Here is a 22,211-nt window from a genome sequence, read left to right on the forward strand (position 1 = left end):
TGCTCTGTTTAACCGTCTCATCACTACAGCAATATCGCCCATGGAAGACGAGAAGGCCCGGGTATGCCTAATGTCTGAACGCCAGCATGTTGATGATAACGATGATGATGATGCAATTTTTGCACTTGGGTTTACAGACTTTTTCCCAGATCTGTGTGTTTCCGAATGATAATACCGCAACATTTATCCTTTTTTGGTGTAAACTTATTTGTGCCATATTTGTGATCCGGTAATGTAATGTAAAAATTGAGCAAATATGGGATAAACAGGGGGAATATGTTGGGATAATTTAAGTAAAGCCTTGTCATTTAGAAGTTTATGACTTCCCTGGTATTTAAATTCTTCCTCTTTAGCGACAGAGATGTATTTTGTTCCCTGTCAGCAATATGTGTCCTTACTGTCTTTTTGTTATGTGTGTCTGTTTTTTTTTTCCTGTAAGAGGTCTTCACCAACAGTGAGCAGAGCATATTTGCATAGGTGAAGTGTTCTGATTTGGTTCATAGATTGTTGTTGGTCAGAACTGGTTTTCCTTGTCATGCGTTATATACGGTTTGAAGTAGTTGCGTACAAGTTATCCCATATTTACTCAATGTTTGTTTAAGTGTTTAGGACAAGTCACTCTTGTTATTGCGTGTTAATTTACTAAGTAGATAAAGTCTAGCAAAGGTCTAGTTGCATTGTTCCACAGGAAAGCGGCAATTGAAGTTATCTGATCTCATTCGCGGACGACTCGGCCAACAACTGGAGAAGAACAGCTGGACAAACTCTGCGGGGGTCACGGGCCGACAATGGAGTGCTAATTCACACCACACTACATTCTTTTGCTAATCAGCATTGCTACAGACACAATCTCCCCTCCCTTTAGTGTAGCAACGCCTCTGTAACCAGGGCAACCAAAACATTAAATAGAGGAGCACGTGGAAGGGGAACTCAGAATTGATGGAGATTGTAACTGAGTTTCCTCTCCCTATCGTTCTCCTCGCGAGTAAACCTGTTCTGGTTCTTTTCTCCTCTTCCTTCCAGCGTGTGGTTAAATGTCTGATGGTATTTAGACCTGACAGTCACACACACACACGCACACGCACACGCACACGCACACACACACACACACACACACACACACACACACACACACACACACACACACGTATCATATTTATATTTATATTATTTATACATTATTTTCAGTATGTCATTTATGCTACATAATATAGTATTTACATGTTTGAAACTATTATTCAATGTTCTAATGTTAACATATGCACTTACATGCTTTAATATACAGTTATTGATACACATAAACTGTATGTCCTGTTCCCACAACTTAGTAAACAAAGTGCTAAGTCCCCTGAACTGCTTGACGAGCTGCAGAGGAAGCAATCAAAGTTGTTCTGTTTCCCCCAACGTCGAAAAATAAAGTGCTAACATCCCGTGCTCTGATTTGACCAGATCACCAAACCAGTCCATGCTTACCCCCACCCTGCTTTCTCTCAATAAATATGCTCTTGCAAGAGGCCTAAGTCAGACTGCGTTCGAACACCTCTCTATGCTACAGTGACGAACGTTTTCTCTACTTGCAAGTGCTAAAAGGGCAAACTGTCTCCAGTGTGGTTCTTGCAAAAAAGTTAAGAGTGAGCACCACTCTAACAACACCACTTTGCAGATTTTCATTGGAACTAATTCATCGCAAAAAATGAGGGATTACTGTATTAAAAGCCCAACCACTGGGCCACGGACTGGTACCGGTCCGTGCGGCACTTGGTACCGGGCAACCAAGCCCCATAGAAAGAAAAAATATATATATATTTATATATTTATAAATGAATAAAAAATATATATACCGTTTTTTTCCGTGTATAGTGTGCAAAATGTACCTAATTTATTGTCCTAAAATCTGGGGTGCGTATTATACATGGGTACAAAGAAAAAACATTTTTTTTTATCTATTTATTTATTTATTTTTTTTTTTTTTAAAGAAAGTCATGGTACAACAAAACCAACAACAGGACTGACCGACAAAGTCGTGGAACAAAAAGACAGGGTGACATTACCAAAGACAGAAACAGAATGACAGTAACACATGCAATGATCCAACGGTGAGCGAGGGGCAGACAGGACTTAAATACAAAACACGTTACATCGATTGAGGTGACACAGGAAGAGAGGGGCGACGCGAACAGAAACTATGGCAACCTAGACATATAGCAAAACTGGGGACGAGACATGACAAATCTCCCCCGAAATAAAACTCACCTTTCTTCTTGTTTGTTGTCAATCGCGCATCGCATTCAGCCATCCTGGCCAACACACTCAGTCAGTAAAATACATAATTGACGACACATCGTTTGATGCGATGGTGCAATCCTTGATGGTGTGTTATTGTCAAATATTGTTTGTTTTTAATCTCCATCGCGGACCGGACGTCATACAGAGGCCGCCATTACAGATGCGCAGAACGGATGCGCAAGACACGTCAGCTATATTAAGAGCGAGAGTTGTTTTCTTCCTATTAGTTTCAATTCACAGTTTAATTAGCAGTTTCAATCAGCAAATAACAAAATGCGTATTACAGGTAAAATTTTATTTCACAACACTTCGCCTTGTTCCTTTGGTCTCTGCTGTTCATCCTAAAACACAAAGGCGCTCTTTAAGCAATGCGACAGTGAGCGCCCGGCGCGCTGCGGTTGCGCGACCGCACCAAATTAAGCTCCCTGCGCAGTGCGCACTGAGGTCCACTTAAATTTTAGAAAGTACATCAGGACTTTAAAAATATCTTCTAAATTTCAGCGACGGCTCGGTCACAATAATGCTACCAGCGCGGTGCAGTTGGGCGGTCGGCGGCGTGCTACGGTTGAGCGTTCTCTCTCGCGCTCTCTCTCGCGCTCTCTCTCGCTCTCGCACACACGCGCACACACGCACACGCGCGCACACGCAAACCGGATATCATACGGAGGCCGCCATTACAGATGCGCAGAACGGACGCGCAAGACACGTCAGCTATATAAAGAGTGAGAGTTCAGTTCTCTACCTAAATCCGTATTACAGGTAATATTTTATTTCACAACACTTTGCCTTGTTCCTTTCGTCTCTGCTGTTCACTTCAAACACGCTCCATACGACCGCAATGCTCTTGTATCAGACGCTCGCTCGATCACCTGCTAGTTTGCTGTCTGTCACAATGTACCCTACACAAATCCGAAACATTTGTTGCGGCTCCGAGTCACGACGAGGGGCAAGTTTTGGTTTCCAAGGGTGTTTTTATTCCTCTTCAACGTCTCTCCCATACAGAGCCGCCTCTTTCCCGTGTGCGCACGGAGCGCGGTGGTGCGTTTATGGGCAGTCGGAGAAATCAACGCCAACAAAAAAAATTACATCCAGCCTAGTTAAGACCATACCAAAGACTATAAAAATGGGACCCATTGCCTCCCTGCGTGTGTGACGATCATTGGGACTTAAAAAAAAAAATAAAAATTTAAATTTCTTTTTAAAAAAAATCATAAAAATTGGGTGCGTATTATACATGGGTACAAGCTTTTTTCCAGCATCAGCATGCCATTTTTAGGGGTGCGTACTATACATGGGGGCGCACTATACACGGAAAAAAACGGTATACAGTGGAGCCTCGGTTTTCGAACATCAAGGTTCTCTTTTTTGCTTCGGATGTCCGGCGAAATTTGGTTGTCGAACCTCGCGAGATGAGCCGAGAGGACCCGCATGCCAACTGACTGTACGTTATTACATTCGCGTTGCTCTGAGGATTGCATCAACTCTAATCATGCCTGCAAAGGAAGCAAGTGGGAGCAGTAAAGCCATCCTAAAACACAAAGACGCTCCGAAAGCAATGGGACAGTGAGCGCCCGGTGCGCTGCGGTTGCGCGATCCGACCAAATTAAGCTCCCTGTGCACTGAGGTCCACTTAAATTTTGGAAAGTTCATTAGGACTTTAAAAACATTTTCTCAATATTAGCGACTGCTCTGTCACAATAATGCGACCAGCGCGGTGCAGTTGCGCGGTCGGCAGCGCGCTACTGCTGCACGTTCGGCGGTGCGCTGCAGTTGCGCGATCGGACAAAAAATGCGCAAATGAAAAAAAAATGCTTAAAAAAGGCTTCTTTTTTTTTAGTCTTGGAATGGATTAAATTTCTTGTCCATTATTTGTGATGGGAAAAATAGATTCGGAATTCAAACACTTCTCGAACCGCCTTCTGGAACCGATTCTGGTCGAAAACCGAGGTTCTCTACATCTCTACAGACCCTTCTCACCCAGGTCACAGTCTGTTCAACGGCGTTACAGAGTGCCGTACGCCAAAACCAGCAGACACAAACACAACTTCTTTCCCCAGGCTGTCGCTCTGATGAACTCACACCACTCATAGAGTCTCAGAGACATCACTGGGCAAAAATATCCGGTTCTTGCCACTTTTTTTTTTTTTTTTTTTTTTGGCGCTGCGGTAGTGGCGACACGTTTGCAGCAGCTCCGTCGACTCGTTTGTATATTGTCTCGTTTTATATGTTTTTTTTTTACTCTTTTTTTTCTTTTTTCTCAGTCCTGTGTTTTCTTTTTTACCGGGCAGAAACATGTTTGCAAAAACAGTGAGGCTGGTCCTTTTATTTTTCCTATTTTTCACCTGGTTCATCACCGCTCACCGTTCATAAACGCTCCATTGTTTACACACGTGGTCAGCTTTTAGCCCTCTGTAGCCAAGGGAAGCTAACAGACTACAAGCCCAATGTTTCCCCCGAGCTGAAGAGGAGGAAAAGAGGACAACGCTCGGGTGTTATGTGCCGGAAAAAGAAACGCCGCTTCAAGCCCACATTCCCCACCATCATCACCGGGAATGTGAGATCCATTTGTAATAAGATGGATGAGCTAACGGCGCTGGCACGGCACCAACGAGAATACAGGGAATGCAGCATGCTGCTGTTCACGGAGACCTGGCTAACGGAGCAAACACCGGACTCTGCCGTCGCTCTGGACGGATTTAACCTGATAAGGGCAGACAGGATACAAGAGAGCGGTAAGAGGAAAGGAGGGGGGCTTGCTGTGTTTGTGAACGATAGATGGTGTAACCCTGGGCACATCACTATCAAAGAGCAACTCTGCAGCGCGGACATTCAGCTGCTAGCCGTTAGCTTGAGGCCACACTACCTGCCGCGGGAACTCTCGCACGTTATTGCGATAACTGCGTATGTCCTCCCAAATGCTAATGCCGACGCAGCCCGCGATGTCCTGCACAGCAGTGCAAGCAGGCTGCAAACACAGCATCCACATGCCCTCCACCTTATTACCGGGGACTTCAATCATGCCTCTCCTTCATCCACACTTCCAACTTTCAGCCAATATGTCACCTGCAGTACCAGAGGAAATAAAACACTGGACCTTTTTTATGCCAACCTTAAGGAGGCATATACATCATCCCCCCCTCCCCCCTCTTGGAAGATCTGATCCCGATCTGATCCACCTTCTCCCCCTGTATCAGCCTCTGGTGCACAGGCAACCAGCAGTCACTCACACCAGACAGATCTGGACTCTTCAGGACTGTTTTGAGACCACGGTGTGGGACGTGTACTGTGAGGACTACGGGTACGACATCGACGGTCTCACCAGCTGTGTCACAGACTACATTTACTTTTGTGTAGACTCCACCATACCCACCAAAACAGTCAGAGTTTTTGCAAACAACAAACCTTGGATCACCCCTGAGATCAAAGACCTGCTCAGGGACAAAAGGAGGGTCTTTAAATCAGGAGACAGGGACCTGCTGAAAACGCTGCAGAGGGACTTGAGAAAGAAGATCAGGGAGGGGAAGAGCAACTACAGGAGGAGGATGGAAGACCAACTGCAGCGAGATGATGTCAGCGGGGTCTGGAGGAGCCTGAACACCATCTCAGGACGTAGCACTTCCAGACCTGCGCTGGACAGGGATCAGGAGTGGGTGAATGACCTGAACCGGTTCTTCAACCGGTTTGAACAACCATCCACTCCTCTCCCCACCCACCCAGCCCTGCTGCAACTTCCCCCGACTGGAGCCTCTTCTGCTCCGAGGACTCTCACCTCAACCCCGCACCCTGCTACACCCCCTCCAAGACCCCCCAGCCCATTCTCAACTTCACCGAACCCACCAACCATCCCCCCTGTGAACATCCAGGTAACGGACGTAGAGATTGTGGATTCTTACAAGTACCTGGGTGTTCATCTGAACAATAAACTGGACTGGACTGGTAACACTCAGGCCCTATACAAGAAGGGCCAGAGCAGACTCCACCTGCTGCGCAGACTGAGGTCCTTCGGAGTGAGGGACGGCCTCCTGAGGATCTTCTACGACTCTGTGGTGGCGTCCGCCATTTTGTATGGGGTGGTCTGCTGGAGCAGAGGCATCACTGCAGCGGAGAGGAAGAGGCTGGACAAGGTGGTGAAGAAAGCCGGCTGTGTCCTGGGCTGCAGTTTGGACCGGGTGGAGGTGGTGGGGGAGAGGAGGATGGTGGCTAACCTGTCCTCCATCATGGACAACGTCTCCCACCCCCTTCATGAGACTGTCAGAGCCCTGGAGAGCTCCATCAGTGACCGTCTTCGTCACCCACGATGCACCACCGAGAGGCATCGCAGGTCCCTCCTCCCTGCTGCCATCAGACTATACAACCAGGCTAAATCACTGTAGCTAACGGACAATAATTACGTGCAATAATAACGTGCAATAACCGTATGTGCAATCATATGTGAAACATCTGTCTACCTCATACTCTTTTTACCTGTTTTTTTTTCCTTCACTTGCTCTATTTTTTTATCTAATGTTTTTGTTATCTCCACTGTATATTGTGTATTGTGTACATACTGTCCATATTTTTTTAAATTATATATATCTTTTACTTTTTTAAATCTTTTACCCCCTTCCCCGTATGCGTGTATGTTAAGTGTACTCCTGCTTACACAGGAGTTTCCCCAGTGAGGGAATAATAAAGGATTATCTTATTTTATCTACTCTTCGCATAAAGGAGCTTTCAAAGCCGCCCCCCTCACCCATCTTGGGCTTTCTGACCATATCACTGTCATGCTTTTGCCTGCGTACAGACAAATGGTGAGAGCATCCAGATCGGTTCACAAGCGGGTACGGGTGTGGGGTGCCTCTGATGCGTTCCGTGACTGCTTTGGCTCTACTGACTGGGACATGTTTAGGAGGGCTACCACTTGCGACGATCGGACAGACATTGAGGAGTATACTGACTCTGTTTCCTTCTACATCAGGAAGTGCATTGATGATGTGACTCACTCAAAATCCATCGTCACTCGGGCTAACCGGAAGCCATGGCTGACGGGGGCTCTCTTCAGGCTGCTGAGGGCCCCGGACAAAGCCTTTAGAGCGGGGGATGAGGCTGGCTTGAGGACTGCAAGGGCCGACCTGTCCCGGGGCATCAAAGAAGCGAAGAGGGCGTTCTCTTGGAAAATTACCGCCCACTTCAAGGACAGTAGGGACGCACGAAGCCTTTGGCAGGGCATTCAGACCATCACGGACTACAAGTCCGCGCCACAGAGCTGTGAAGGAGACGTCCGTCTGCTAAATGACCTTAACCGCTTCTTTGCTCACTTCGACGCTCAGAACAGCACTTGCCCGCTGAAGGCCACTCCCCCTTCACACGAGCTGCCCGTGTTCTCCGCCGACAGCGTGAAGAGGGCGCTCACCGCTATCAACATCCGTAAGGCGGAGGGCCTTAACAACGTCCCGGGTCGAGCGCTGAAGGACTGCGCTGGTGAGCTGACGGATGTCTTCACGGACACCTTTAAAACTTCCCTGCAGCAGGCCATCGTCCCGTCGTGTTTCAAAGCTGCTACCATCGTACCTGTGCCGAAGAAACCTGCTCCCTCCTGCTTCAATGACTACCGCCCCGTGGCACTTACGCCCATCACCATGAAGTGCTTTGAGCGGCTTGTCATGGAGCACATCCGATCCGTTTTCCCCCCCCACCATAGACCCCTTCCAGTTTGCGTACCGTGCCAAACGGTCCTCTGAGGATGCCATTTGCTCTGCCCTCCACTTGACCCTCACCCACCTGGAGAGAAGGGACTCGTATGTGAGATTGCTGTTCGTGGACTTCAGTTTTGCCTTCAACACCATTGTGCCACAACGTCTCATCAGCAAACTCGACAAGCTGGGCCTCAATACCTACCTCTGCAACTGGCTACTGGACTTTCTCTGTTAGAGGCCACAGGTGGTACGTGTTGGCGACGAAATCTCCGCCAGCATCACGCTGAGCACAGGGGCCCCCCAAGGCTGCGTGCTCAGTCCGCTACTCTTCACCCTCCTGACGCATGACTGCACTGCAACCGACAGAGACAACCGCATAGTGAAGTTTGCTGACGACACGACTCTGGTGGGTCTCATCACCAAGGGAGACAAGACTCAATACAGGCTGGAGGTTGACCTTCTGACCACGTGGTGCAGGGACAACAACCTCCTGCTGAACGTCGACAAGACCAAGGAGATTGTTGTTGTCTTTCGGAAGGGTCACACCCAACACCTGCCGCTGACCATCGACGGTGCTGTGGTGGAGAGATTGAGCAGCGCCAGGTTCCTGGGGGTGCATATCAGTGAGGATCTCTCCTGGTCCACCAACATCGCATCACTGGCGAAGAAAGCCCAGCGCCGCCTGTACTTCCTGCGGAAACTCAGGCGAGCGAGCGCTCCTCCGGCCGTCATGACTACATTTTACCGCGGCACCATTGAGAGCGTCCTCTCCATCTGTATTGCTGTTTGGGGTGGCGGCTGCACTGACTACAACTTGATGGCCCTGCAGCGCATAGTGAACAAGGCTGGTAAGATTATTGGTGCTTCACTCCCCTCCTTGAAAGATGTTTACATCTCCCATCTCACCCGCAAGGCGACCACGATTGTGAGTGATGTGAGTCACCCCGCTTACTCTTTGTTTGATCTTCTGCCCTCTGGGAAGAGGTATAGGAGCCTGCGCTCCCGCACCACCAGACTCAACAACAGCTTCATACTCCAGGCTGTTAGGATCCTGAACTCGTTTCCCCTTTCTGCGTAGCGTCCTGTACTTTTGCGCTATGCTTACTGTCTGCTGTATGCACACTGGCTCCGTTTTGCTCCTCTTATTTGTTGTTATGTTTATTTATTATTTGTTCATCACTCTTATTATTTATTGTTTGTGCCTTCCTGTTTTTATATTGTGTCGTTTACTTGTATGTCTGTCGTGTAATGTCTTGTCACCGTGGGATACAGAAAACGTAACTTCGGTTTCTTTGTGTGTCTTGAAATGTGAAGAGATTGACAATAAAGCTGACTTTGACTTTTACTTTAAATGTTGTCACATAAATATTGTACAGAGGCTGAGATCAACCGGAGTCAAATTCCTTGTTTGGCATGCACAAACCTGGCCAATAAAGCTGATTCTGAGAAGCTGGACAACAATCCTGATCATTTGAATCAGGTGTGTTGCAGCAGGTCGACCTATGAAACATGCAGGACACCGGCCCTCGAGGACCGGAATTGATCACGCCTGGTCTAGAGCATTGTCTATTTGGGCTCCAAAGCTTTGGAATGCCCTACCGATAGATATCAGAACTGCTACCTCAGTGGGATTTTAGAACATTTAAGACACAATTGAAAACACATTTTTATGCTACGGCCTTCAATTAATCTGTGTTGGCCGATTAGGCTGCAGTTTGTGTTCTCTGTCCGGCCCCCCATCCCCAGCTGGGGACACCCAAACTGAAATGTCGACCAATCCAGACAAGGGACCTGAGGCGGCTTACCACCGTCGCAGACATTGCCACGACAATTGAGGGCCACTTCATGCAGCTCTTCATTTTGAATATGGACATCTACTTTTTCTTTGGATTGTTTTATATTGTGTTCAATGGTGCCTTCTCTGCTACAGTGCCCCTCCTCTGACGAAAGACCGCAAAAAGTGCACAAAGGAGAAAAAACAGACACAATGGAGAAAAAGGGAAGAGAAACTTTTCACCAGTGGAGCAACGATAGAGGACTTGTTTGTAGAGATGTGGCAGCAATCCCTCACAATGTGGTGTACAATATTTAAAAAGTGATTTGGAAATATACGTGACATTTCAATTTCAAAACGTTTCTTGACGCTAGTAGCTGATTAGCAGACATAGTATCTATCATTCAACAATTTGTTACCTCAAATTCTTTTTGGAGAATAGAAAGTCCATACTGTCCTCGCATCACCAACCAGGAACGAGTTCATAGTCTTTTATTATTTTTTTTTTATGGTCTTTTCAAAGCAAAGCAACAATGAATAATGCCTACGTCAACATGATTGGCAGCTGTTTGTCCCGCTTCCTGACAGACCTGCACCAATGGACTGAATCTTGTAGGAAGCACGCGACGATTGGATGGGGTACGGTTGGTGACTGACATGTAGTGCAGCATATCCCCCGGTCAAGACACACGATTCACTCACTACACCACTGAACTGTGGAGCGGATGTCCTTACCAGTGCAGTACCATGGTGCACTCCACAAGCGTAAAGCGTCTATAAGAAAACCTTTCTGATGGTGTAAATACAAACAACTTGTGATACAATTATTTTATTATACATACTTCATTCCACCGTGCAGGCCGGCCTATTTATGTGGATGGTCAGTTTATAGTATCAAAGCACCATCTGGTCTCACCTTGTTGGAGAAGCCAACCAAATCTGTCTGTTTGACGTTTGCTTGTTGATCACGTAGGTTCCATGGTGACCATCCAACTTGACTGTCAGCACACCGCTCTGCAGAAGAATAGGCACATCATACAAGAATGTAAACACTTTCAATGTTTCTCCAAAATGTTCCTTAAAATGCTGTGAAATAGCATTTGCACTCACTAAAGGGTTTTTTCAGAGGAAACTCTAATAGAGTGGTCTCCAACCCACGAGCCATGGACCGGTACCGGCCCGTAGATCATTTGTTACCAGGCCGCACTACAAAGTATAACATTATTTCCATTTTATTTACCCGAGTCTGAATGCTCTTTTATTTTGAAAAATGGGCCGGATTTTCTCCAAAACCTCGTGATGTGAACAAAACATAACATTACTTCTGTTATGTTGTTGCCGTGATGTTATGAAGACTTTGCGAGTAAAGTTGCATAGGTGTTCGCATACAGAATTCCACCATGGAACTAAGGATTGAAGGGGGTGGGGGGGTGGGGTTGGTTCCGTGGTGTGTGTTCTTTCTATTCCTCATTTTACAAGTATTTTCAGTAAAAGTTATTGCGACACACCTGCATCTCTTTTCCTTTGGTACGATAATAGCATGCTTTTTATGCTGGTGGAATCATTTTATTTTGTTGTATATATTTGTCCGCCACACCTTAAAAGCCAGTGTTGGCACCACATCCACATCGGCTCCCTAACACTTTTGAAGACGTCACACTATATGAATGGCTGAAAAGACAGCACGGTAACATTTAAGATTATGGTTAGTCTGCTTTGCAGAAATAGGTCTGGAGTTCAAACACGGATAATTTTTGCAAAGAAAACTTCAAAAAACAATGTGCAGTGGGTGATTATTTGCTTTATTTCGACATTCGATTTTTATCAGATTTTTTTTCTCAAATTGTTTTTAGAAGTTTTTGTTTGCAAAAATGGTGACGTCATCAAACACCGGTCCGTGAAAATATTGTCGACATAAATCCGGTCCATGGTGCTAAAAGTTTTGGGATCGCTGCTCTAATAGCCTGTCTACAATAAGGGATTGTAAACAGGTGAAGATTGGAAATGGAAAATAGTTGTAACATTTTTATGAATAAGATTCATGTAATATTTAGACTTTATTTATTTTCCAGCTAATTTTGTGAATCATTTACCCATCCAAATTATGTTAAATGTATCTGAGATTTCAAAAATAGACGTACAGATGCAAATAAATAGCCTGTATAGGTCTAGGTCAGAAATGACCAAACTAATTTAATCCGACCCGCCAAACCCGAATAGATTTATTGTAAAACATTTTTTGGGGTCATTTTTCCTGCAATGACTGCGTTTCCCTAGTAGATGGGGAAACGGCCGTCCGGGCATTTACCTTTTTTTTCCGTGTATAATGCGCCCCCATGTATAATACGCACCCTAAAAATGGCATGTTGATGCTGGAAAAAAGCCTGTACCCATGTATAATACGCACCCAATTTTATTTATTTTTTTAAAGTCCCAATGATCGTCACACACGCAGGGAGGCAATGGGTCCCATTTTTATAGTCTTTGGTATGGTCTTAACTAGGCTGGATGTATTTTTTTTTTGTTGGCGTTGATTTCTCCGACTGCCCGTAAAGGCACCACCCCGATCAGTGCGGACATGTGAAAAAGGCGTGCGGACATGTGAAAAAGGCGGCTCTGTATGGGAGAGAAGTTGAAGAGGAATAAAAACACCCTTGGAAAACAAAACTTGCCCCTCGTCGTGACTCGGAGCCACAACAAATGTTTCTGATTTGTGTAGGGTACATTGTGACAGCAAACGAGCAGGTGATCGAGCAAGCGTCTGATACGAGAGCATTGCGTTTGTATGGAGCGTGTTTGAAGTGAACAGCAGAGACTAAAGGAACAAGGCAAAGTGTTGTGAAATAAATTATTACCTGTAATACGCATTTTGTTATTTGCTGATTGAAACTGCTAATTAAACTGTGAATTGAAACTAAGGAAGAAAACAACTCTTGCTCTTTATATAGCTGACGTGTGTTGCGCATCCGTTCAGCGCATCGGATCCATAGTGTGCATGCGCAGTGATACTACCTCTGTATGACGTCCGGTCCACGATAGAGATTAAAAAACAAACAATATTTGACAATAACACACCATCAAGGATTGCACCATCGCATCAAACTATGTGTCGTCAATTATGAATTTTACTGACTAAGTGTGTTGGGCAGGGTGGCTGAATGCGATGCGCGATTGACAACAAACAAGAAGGTGATTTCAAGTTTTATTTCGAGGGAGATTTGTCATGTCTCGTCCCCAGTTTTGCTATGTCTCGGTTGCCATAGTTTCTGTTCGCGTCGCCCCTCCCTTCCTGTTTCACCTCAATCAATGTAACGTGTTTTGTATTTAAGTCTTGTCTGCCCCTCGCTCACCGTCGGATCTTTGCATGTGTTACTGTCATGATGTCAGTTTGGTTTCTGTTCCTGTCTTTGGTAATGTCACCCTGTCTTTTTGTTCCACGACTTTGTCGGTCAGTCCTGTTGTTGGTTTTGTTGTACCATGATTATCTTAAAAAAAATAAAAATTAAAAAAAATAAAAATAAAAAAGAATTTGTACCCATGTATAATGCGCACCCAAGATTTTAGGACAATCAATTTGTTAAATTTTGCGCATTATACACGGAAAAAAACGATAGTCCCGGAAGCCGTGTCAGAAAGCTCCGTGCACACTCACAAGTGCGTGTACGTGCTCAGTAGTACAGACCCGGCGCACTCCGCGCGCGCTCTTTTTCTATTGGTGCCGAATTTCGAGTGTGGGCTGTGACGTCAGCATTCTCGTAATTCAGGCGCTGAGCTTTCAGATACAGTTTTACGCTAGAGCCACCCACAAAATAAATAAGAGTGATGAATAAATAATAAATAAACAAACAACATAATAAATAAGAGGAGCAAAAATGGAGCAAGTGAGCATACAGCAGACAGTCAGAATATAGCGCAATTGTACAGAACGCTACGCAGAAGGGGGGAGAGAGTTCAGTATCCTAACAGCCTGGAGTATGAACCTGTTGGTGAGTCTGTGGTGCGGGAGCGCAGGCTCCTGTACCTCTTCCCAGAGGGCAGAAGATCAAACAAAGAGTGAGCGGGGTGACTCACATCACTCACAATCGTGGTCGCCTTGCGGGTGAGATGGGAGGTGTAAATGTCCTTCAGGGCGGTGAGTGAAGCACTAATAATCTTACCAGCCGTGTTCACTATGTGTCCCTGCACCACGTGGTCAGAAGGTCAACCTTCAACATGTATTGAGTCCCGTCGCCCTTGGTGATGAGACCCACCAGAGTCGTGTCGTCAGCAAATTTCACTATGCGGTTGTTGCTGTAGGTTGCAGTGCAGTCATGCGTCAGCAGGGTGAAGAGCAGCGGACTGAGCACACAGCCTTGGGGGGCCCCCGTGCTCAGCGTGATGCTGGCAGAGATTCTGTCGACAACATGTACCACCTGAGGGATCTGACAGAGGAAGTCCAGTTGCCAGTTGCAGAGGTAGGTACTGAGGCCCAGCTTGTCGAGTTTGCTGAGGACCGTTTGGCTCGGTACGCAAACTGGAAGGGGTCTATGGTGGGGGGGGGGAGAATGGACCTGATGTGCTCCATGACAAGCCGTTCAAAGCACTTTATGATGATGGGCGTCAGTGCCACGGGGCGGTAGTCATTGAAGTCAAAGTCAGCTTTATTGTCAATCTCTTCACATGTCAAGACACACAAAGAAACCGAAATTACGTTTTCTCTATCCCACGGTGACGAGACATATTACCCGATAGACATACAAATAAACGACACAATAAAAAAACAAGACGGCACAAACAATAAATAATAAAAGTGATGAATAAATAATAAATAAACAGCTAACACAATAAATAAGAGGAGCAAAACGGAGCCTGTGTGCATACAGCAGACAGTAAGCATAGCGGAAAAGTACAGGACGCTACGCAGAAAGGGGAAGCGAGTTCAGGATCCTAACAGCTTGGAGTATGAAGCTGTTGTTGAGTCTGGTGGTGCGTAGGACGGAGCAGGTTTCTTCGACACAGGTACGATGGTGGCAAGAAGGGACAATGGCTTGCTGCAGGGAAATGTTAAAGATGTCCGTGAAGACACCCGTCAGCTCCCCAGCGCAGTCCTTCAGCGCTCGACCTGGGATGTTGTCAGGGCCCGCCGCCTTATGGCTGTTGATAGCGGCAAGCGCCCTCCTCACGCTATCGGCAGAGAGGCACAGGGGCTGCTCGTGTGGAGGGGGAGGGGTCTTCATATACATATCCGTGCATTAGGGTGAGAATAGATGATTGTTTACCATGGGCGTGAGGTCGGAGGCCCCGTAAAGGGATAGACTTCTTCTCATCTGAGCCCAAAATCTAATTGTGGCGATTACAATTGGACTGGAAGAGAAGGTGGAAATGGTCAAGGGCAGTTGAGAGCAGACCAAAAAGTCAAAGTCTGCTTTATTGTCAATCCCTTCATATGTCAAGACACACAAAGAAACCAAAATTCCGTTTCCTCTATCCCACGGTGACGAGACATAGTACACAATAGACATACAAGTAGACGACACAAAATAAAAACAAGAATGCACAAACAATAAATAATAAATAAATAATATGAGTGATGAATAAATAATAAAGAAATAACACAATAAATAAGAGGAGCAAAACTGAGCCAGTGTGCATACAGCAGACAGTCAGCATAGCGCAAAGTACAGGGCGATACGCCGAAAGGGGGAGAGAGTTCAGGATCCTATCAGCCTGGAGTATGAAGCTGTTGGTGAGTCTGGTGGTGCGGGAGCGCAGGCTTCTGTACCTCCTCCCAGAGGGCAGAAGATCAAACAAAGAGTGACCGGGGTGACTCACATCACTCACAATCGTGGTCGCCTTACGGGTGAGATGGGAGGTGTAAATGTCTTTCAAGGAGGGGAGTGAAGCACCAATAATCTTACCAGCCGTGTTCACTATGCGCTGCAGGGCCTTCATGTTGTAGTCAGTGCAGCTACCACCCCAAACAGCAATACAGCTGGAGAGGACGCTGTCAATGGTGCCGCGGTAAAATGTAGTCATGACGGCCGGAGGAGCACTCGCTCGCCTGAGTTTCCGCAGGAAGTACAGGCGGCACTGGGCCTTCTTTGCCAGTGACGCGGTGTTGGTGGACCAGGAGAGATCCTCACTGATGTGCACCCCCAGGAACCTGGCGCTGCTCACTCTCTCCACCACAGCACCGTCGACGGTCAGCGGCAGGTGTTGGGTGTGACCCTTCCGGAAGTCAACAACAATCTCCTTGGTCTTGTCGACGTTCAGCAGGAGGTTGTTGTCCCTGCAGCACGTGGTCAGAAGGTCAACCTCCAACCTGTAATGAGTCTCGTCTCCCTTGGTGATGAGACCCACCAGAGTCGTGTCGTCAGCAAACTTCACTATGCGGTTGTTGCTGTAGGTTGCAGTGCAGTCATGCGTCAGCAGGGTGAAGAGCAGCGGACTGAGCACGCAGCCTTGGGGGGCCCCTGTGCTCAGCGTGATGCTGGCGGAGACTTTGTCGCCAACACGTACCACCTGGCAAAGGAAGTCCAGTAGCCAGTTGCAGAGGTAGGTATTGAGGCCCAGCTTGTCGAGTTTGCTGATGAGACGTTGTGGCACAATGGTGTTGAAGGCAGAACTGAAGTCCACGAACAGCAATCTCACATACGAGTCCCTTCTCTCCAGGTGGGTGAGGGCCGAGTGGAGGGCAGAGCAGATGCTATCCTCAGAGGATTTTTTGGCACGGTACGCAAACTGAAAGGGGTCTATGGTGGGGGGGGAGAACGGATCGGATGTGCTCCATGACAAGCCGCTCAAAGCACTCCATGATGATGTGCGTAAGTGCCACGGGGCGGTAGTCATTGAACCAGGACGGAGCAGGTTTCTTTGGCACAGGCACGATGGTGGCAGGCTTGAAACACGACGGGACGACGGCCTGCTGCAGGGAAATGTTAGACCAAGGAGTGAAGGGAGGTTATAGAACAGTGACTAAATCAAGATCGGCGATTATGGAAGCAATTTGTTCCCCTTTTTTTTGCTTCTCAAGGTTTCTCATTTTCCGCCAGTTTTTTTTTTTATCCTTGCCCTTCAGGGAGTTATGATCATGGGATGTTAATATTTACTTGTCAAATGTGAGTATGTGAAGCCCTTAGACATTTTTACGATTTAGGGCTACATAAATAAATTTGACTTGATTTTGTACAATTGTACACTGTGTTGAGATTGGGATACAGTGAACCATCGCTATAACGCGGTTCACCTTTCACGGCCTCACTGTTTCACAGATCTTTTGGAAGGTGCACGTACCATTTAGTGCTTTTATCGACACTGTGTTCAATGTGCTACACAATCTCACACCATTAATAGCCACACTGTTTTCTGGCGCAACATGTACCTGTTTTGAACAACTACGACACTGAATACTTGAACAGCACTGCTGTTCATTTTTTATTTCAAGTTCGTCTTAAAACAGTTAACCTAACGGTATTTCGGCATCTTTAGCCAAAGGTTTAAAGGGGTTATTGTTAAGAGCAAAAGAAAAATAACATGGGTACATCTGGGTTCTGCTTCTATTTTACATTCCTTTATGGTTGCCAACTTTCGTTTTGCACAACAAGAAGAGTTTGTCGCATTAAATTGCATGAATCCACAAGGATGTGGCTGAAATACACCACGGGATTCTAGATAAGGTGTGCCGTTTAAGGTTACAAATAAAACTCGAACGCAACATTGCGTCATACCCGTCCACTGCCGGCTGGGACAGAGCAGGCTTCTTCTCACAGCTTGCATCTCCTTATTTATAATTCATTTGACAGTTTAAAAGAATTATTTAGAAGAAAAGGAACCATTGGGGGCGGCTGGGTGAGACAGTGGTTAGCACGACCGCCTCACAGTTAGGAGGGTGCGGGTTCAATTCCACCTCCGGCCCTCCCTGTGTGGAGTTTTCATCTTCTCCCTGGGCCAGCGAGGATTTTCTGCGGGCACTCCGGTTTCCTCCCACATGCTTGGTAGGCCGATTGAGCACTCCAAATTGTCCCTAGGTGTGAGTGCGAGTGTGAATGGTTGTTCGTCTCTGTGTGCCCTGCGATTGGCTGGTGACCAGTTCAGGGTGTCCCCCGCCTATTGTTTGATGACTGCTGGGATAGGCTCCAGCACGCCCGCGACCCCTGTGGGGACAAGCGGTACAGATAATAGATGGATGGATGGAACTAATTGGGGATGGTAGAGGGCTCGTAATGGTCACGGTCATCCCCTTCCTCAGCTCATATTCATTCTTCATTTTAGATTGTAAACCCAACTTCTTCCGCTTATCCGGGGTCGGGTCGCGGGGGCAGCAGCTTTAGGGGGGACTCCCAGACTTCCCTCTTGCCACCCACTTCGTCCAGCTCATCCTGGGCGATTCCTAGGCGTTCCAAGGCCATGCTAGTCTCTCCAGCGCGTTCTGGGTCGTCCAAGTGGTCTCCTGCCAGTGGGACATGCCCGGAACACCTCCCCAGGGAGAAGACCAGGAGGCATCTTGTTGAGATGCCCGAGCCACCTCATCTGGCTTTCCTCTCAGCGGCTCCCGGATGAGCGAGCTTCTCACCCTATCTCTAAGGGAGAGCCCGATCATTGGAATCAACCTCCCATCTATCCAAGAGTTGTACCTGTCCAGGACCAGGAAACGTGCAAGAAACATCTCTAAAGGCCCTTCTCACCCAGGTTGCAGTCTGTTTGAACTACTCCCCTCTGGACGGCGTTATAGAGCTCGGTATGCCAAAACAGGCAGACACAGAGACAGCTTCTTCCCCCAGGCTGTTGCTCTGATGAACTCACACCACTCATAGTCTCAGAGTCATTACTGTGCAATAACATCCTGCTCTTCACACCTTTTTGAATTTGTCTACAGTGTTTTTGCCATTATTCACATGTCCTGAATGTTGTTAGTCACCTAAATGTTGAACAGAGGGTGTGTTTCTACCGAAGTCAAATTCCTTGTTTGGCACGCTCAAACATGGCGAATAAAAACTCTTGAATCTTGAATCACCCTGTGGAGGAAACTCATGTTGGCCGCTTGTATCCGGGATCTTGTTCTTTCGGTCAAAACTCATAGCTCGTGACTATAGGTGAGGGTCGGAGCGTAGATTGACCAGTAAATTGAGAGCTTTGTCTTTTGGCTCAGCTTTCTCTTCACCATGACGGACTGGTACAGAGTCTGCATTATTGCCGATGCTGCACCGATTTGCCTGTCGATCTCAAACTTCATCCTGCCCTCACTCGTGAACAAGACTCCAAGATACTTGAACTCCTCCCCTTGGGACAGCATCTCATCCCCAATCCGGAGAGGGCATTCCACCCTTTTCCGACTGAGGACCATGGACTCAGATTTGGAGGTGCTGAGCCTCACCCCGACCGCTTTACACTCAGCTGCAAAACCATCCAGTGAGAGCTGGAGATCCCAACTTGAACAAGCCAACAACACCACGTCGTCTGCAAAAAGCAGAGATGCAATGCTGAGGTCCCCAAAGCGCGCCAAGATATTCTGTCAATAAAGGTTATGAACAGAATCTTTGACAAAGGGCAGCCTCGGCAGAGTCCAACCCTCACTGGGAACGAATCCGACTTACTGTGGGAAATGCGGAGCAAACTCTGGCATCGATGACACAGGGACCGAACCGCCCTTACAAGTTTTGGCCCACTCCTCCATACAGATCTTCTCCAGAGCCTTCAGCTTTCGGGGCTGTCGCTGGGCCACACGGACTTTAAGCTCCCTGTTCCGTGCCTCCATTGTTGAGGCACCTTAAAGTCCCTGTGGCCCAGCGACAGCCCGAAACCTGAAGGCTCTGGAGGAGATCTGTATGGAGAAGTCGGCCAAAATCCCTGCTACAGTGTGTGCAAATCTGGTCAAGAACTACAGGAAACGTCTGATCTCTGTAATTGCAAACAAAGGTTTCTGCATCAAATATTAAGTTCTGTTTTTCTGATGTATAAAATACTTATTTCCTACAATAAAATGGAAATTAATTGTTTAAAAATCATACAATGTGATTTTCTGGATTTTTGTTTTAGATTCCATCACTCACAGTTGAAGAGTACCGTTTTCTTCCGTGTATAATGCGCCCCCATGTATAATACGCACCCTAAAAATGGCATGTTGATGCTGGAAAAAAGCCTGTACCCATGTATAATACGCACCCAATTTTTATGATTTTTTTTTAACAATTTTTAAAAAAATGATCCATCTTCTTCCGCTTATCCGGGGTCGGGTCGCGGGGGCAGCAGCTTCAGGAGGGACTCCCAGACTTCCCACTCCCCAGCCACTTCATCTAATTCATCCCGGGGGATCCCAAGGCAGCCGAGGCGTTGAGGGTGTCCGGTTTGGGGACCTCAGCATCGCGTCTCTGCTTTTTGCAGACGACATGGTGCTGTTGGCTTCTTCAGGCTGTGATCTCCAGCTGGAGCGGTTTGCAGCCGAGTGCGAAGCGGTTGGGATGAGGGTCAGCACCTCCAAATCCGAGTCCATGGTCCTCGATCGGAAAAGGGTGGAATGCCCTCTCCGGATCGGGGATGAGATCCTGCCCCAAGTGGAGGAGTTTAAGTATCTTGGGATCTTGTTCACGAGTGAGGGAAGGATGGAGCGCGAGATCGACAGGCGGATCGGTGCAGCGTCGGCAGTAATGCGGACATAGTCTCTCCAGCGCGTCCTGGGTCGTCCCCGGGGTCTCCTGCCGGTGGGACATGCCCGGAACACCTCCCCAGGGAGGCGTCCAGGAGGCATCCTGATGAGATGCCCGAGCCACCTCATCTGGCTCCTCTCAACGTGGAGGAGTAGCGACTCTACTCCGAGTCTCTCCCGGATGACCGAACTTCTCACCCTATCTCCAAGGGAGAGCCCGGACATCCTGCGGAGAAAACTCATTTCGGCCGCTTGTATCCGGGATCTCGTTCTTTCGGTCACGACCCATAGCTCGTGACCATAGGTGAGGGTAGGAGCGTAAATTGACCGGTAAATTGAGAGCTTTGCCTTTTGGCTCAGCTCTCTCTTTACCACGACGGATCGGTACAGAGTCCGCATTACTGCCGACGCTGCACCGATCCGCCTGTCGATCTCGCGCTCCATCCTTCCCTCACTCGTGAACAAGACCCCAAGATACTTAAACTCCTCCACTTGGGGCAGGATCTCATCCCCGATCCGGAGAGGGCATTCCACCCTTTTCCGATCGAGGACCATGGACTCGGATTTGGAGGTGCTGACCCTCATCCCAACCGCTTCGCACTCGGCTGCAAACCGCTCCAGCTGGAGATCACAGCCTGAAGAAGCCAACAGCACCATGTCGTCTGCAAAAAGCAGAGACGCGATGCTGAGGTCCCCAAACCGGACACCCTCAACGCCTCGGCTGCGCCTAGAAATTCTGTCCATAAAAATTATAAACAGAATCGGTGACAAAGGGCAGCCTTGGCGGAGTCCAACCCTCACTGGGAACGAATCCGACTTACTGCCGGAAATGCGCACCAAACTCTGGCATCGGTGATACAGGGACCGAACCGCCCTTATCAGTTGGCTCGGTACCCCGTACTCCCGAAGCACCCCCCACAGGACCTCCCGAGGGACACGGTCGAACGCCTTCTCCAAGTCCACAAAACACATGTGGACTGGTTGGGTGAACTCCCATGCACCCTCGAGGATCCTGCTGAGGGTGAAGAGCTGGTCCACTGTTCCACGGCCAGGACGAAAGCCACACTGTTCCTCCTGAATCCGAGGTTCGACCTCCCGACGGACCCTCCTCTCCAGCACCCCTGAATAGACCTTACCAGGGAGGCTGAGGAGTGTAATTCCCCTGTAATTGGAACACACCCTCCGGTCCCCTTTCTTAAAGCGGGGGACCACCACCCCAGTCTGCCAATCCAGAGGCACTGTCCCCGATGTCCACGCGATGCTGTAGAGACGTGTCAGCCATGACAGCCCCACAGCATCCAGAGCCCTTAAGAAATCCGGGCGGATCTCATCCACCCCCGGGGCCTTGCCACCGAGGAGTTTTTTAACTACCTCAGTGACTTCAACCCTAGAGATTGGAGAGTCCGCCTCAGAGTCCCCAGGCCCTGCCTCCACAATGGAAGGCGTGTCGGTGGAATTGAGGAGGTCTTCGAAGTATTCTCCCCACCGACACACGACGTCCCGAGTCGAGGTCAGCAGCACGCCATCTCCACTGTAAACAGTGTTGACGTTGCACTGCTTCCCCCTCCTGAGACGCCGGATGGTGGACCAGAATTTCCTCGAAGCCGTCCGGAAGTCATTCTCCATGGCCTCGCCAAACTCCTCCCACGCCCGGGTTTTTGCCTCAGCAACCGCCGAAGCCGCGTTCCGCTTGGCCATCCGGTACCTGTCAGCTGCCTCGGGAATCCCGCAGGCCAAAACGGCCCAATAGGACTCCTTCTTCAGCTTGACGGCATCCCTTACCGCCGGTGTCCACCAGCGGGTTCGGGGATTGCCGCCACGACAGGCACCAATGACCTTACGGCCACAGCTCCGG

General features: G+C 48.0%; 1 protein-coding gene across 1 annotated transcript in view; it reads right to left on the minus strand.

Moving 5' to 3' along the window:
• The window catches only part of fxn (frataxin), a 79,660-nt gene that overhangs the window by 36,144 nt on the left and 21,305 nt on the right, over positions 1–22,211 (minus strand). The window contains exon 6 of the mRNA XM_061278294.1: positions 10,652–10,749. Within this exon, the coding sequence (XP_061134278.1) occupies positions 10,652–10,749 (98 nt within the window). The remainder of the gene's footprint in view (positions 1–10,651; positions 10,750–22,211) is intronic.

The sequence above is a fragment of the Syngnathus typhle genome, linkage group LG5 (genome assembly GCF_033458585.1).
Source record: "Syngnathus typhle isolate RoL2023-S1 ecotype Sweden linkage group LG5, RoL_Styp_1.0, whole genome shotgun sequence".
Lineage (NCBI taxonomy): Eukaryota > Metazoa > Chordata > Actinopteri > Syngnathiformes > Syngnathidae > Syngnathus > Syngnathus typhle.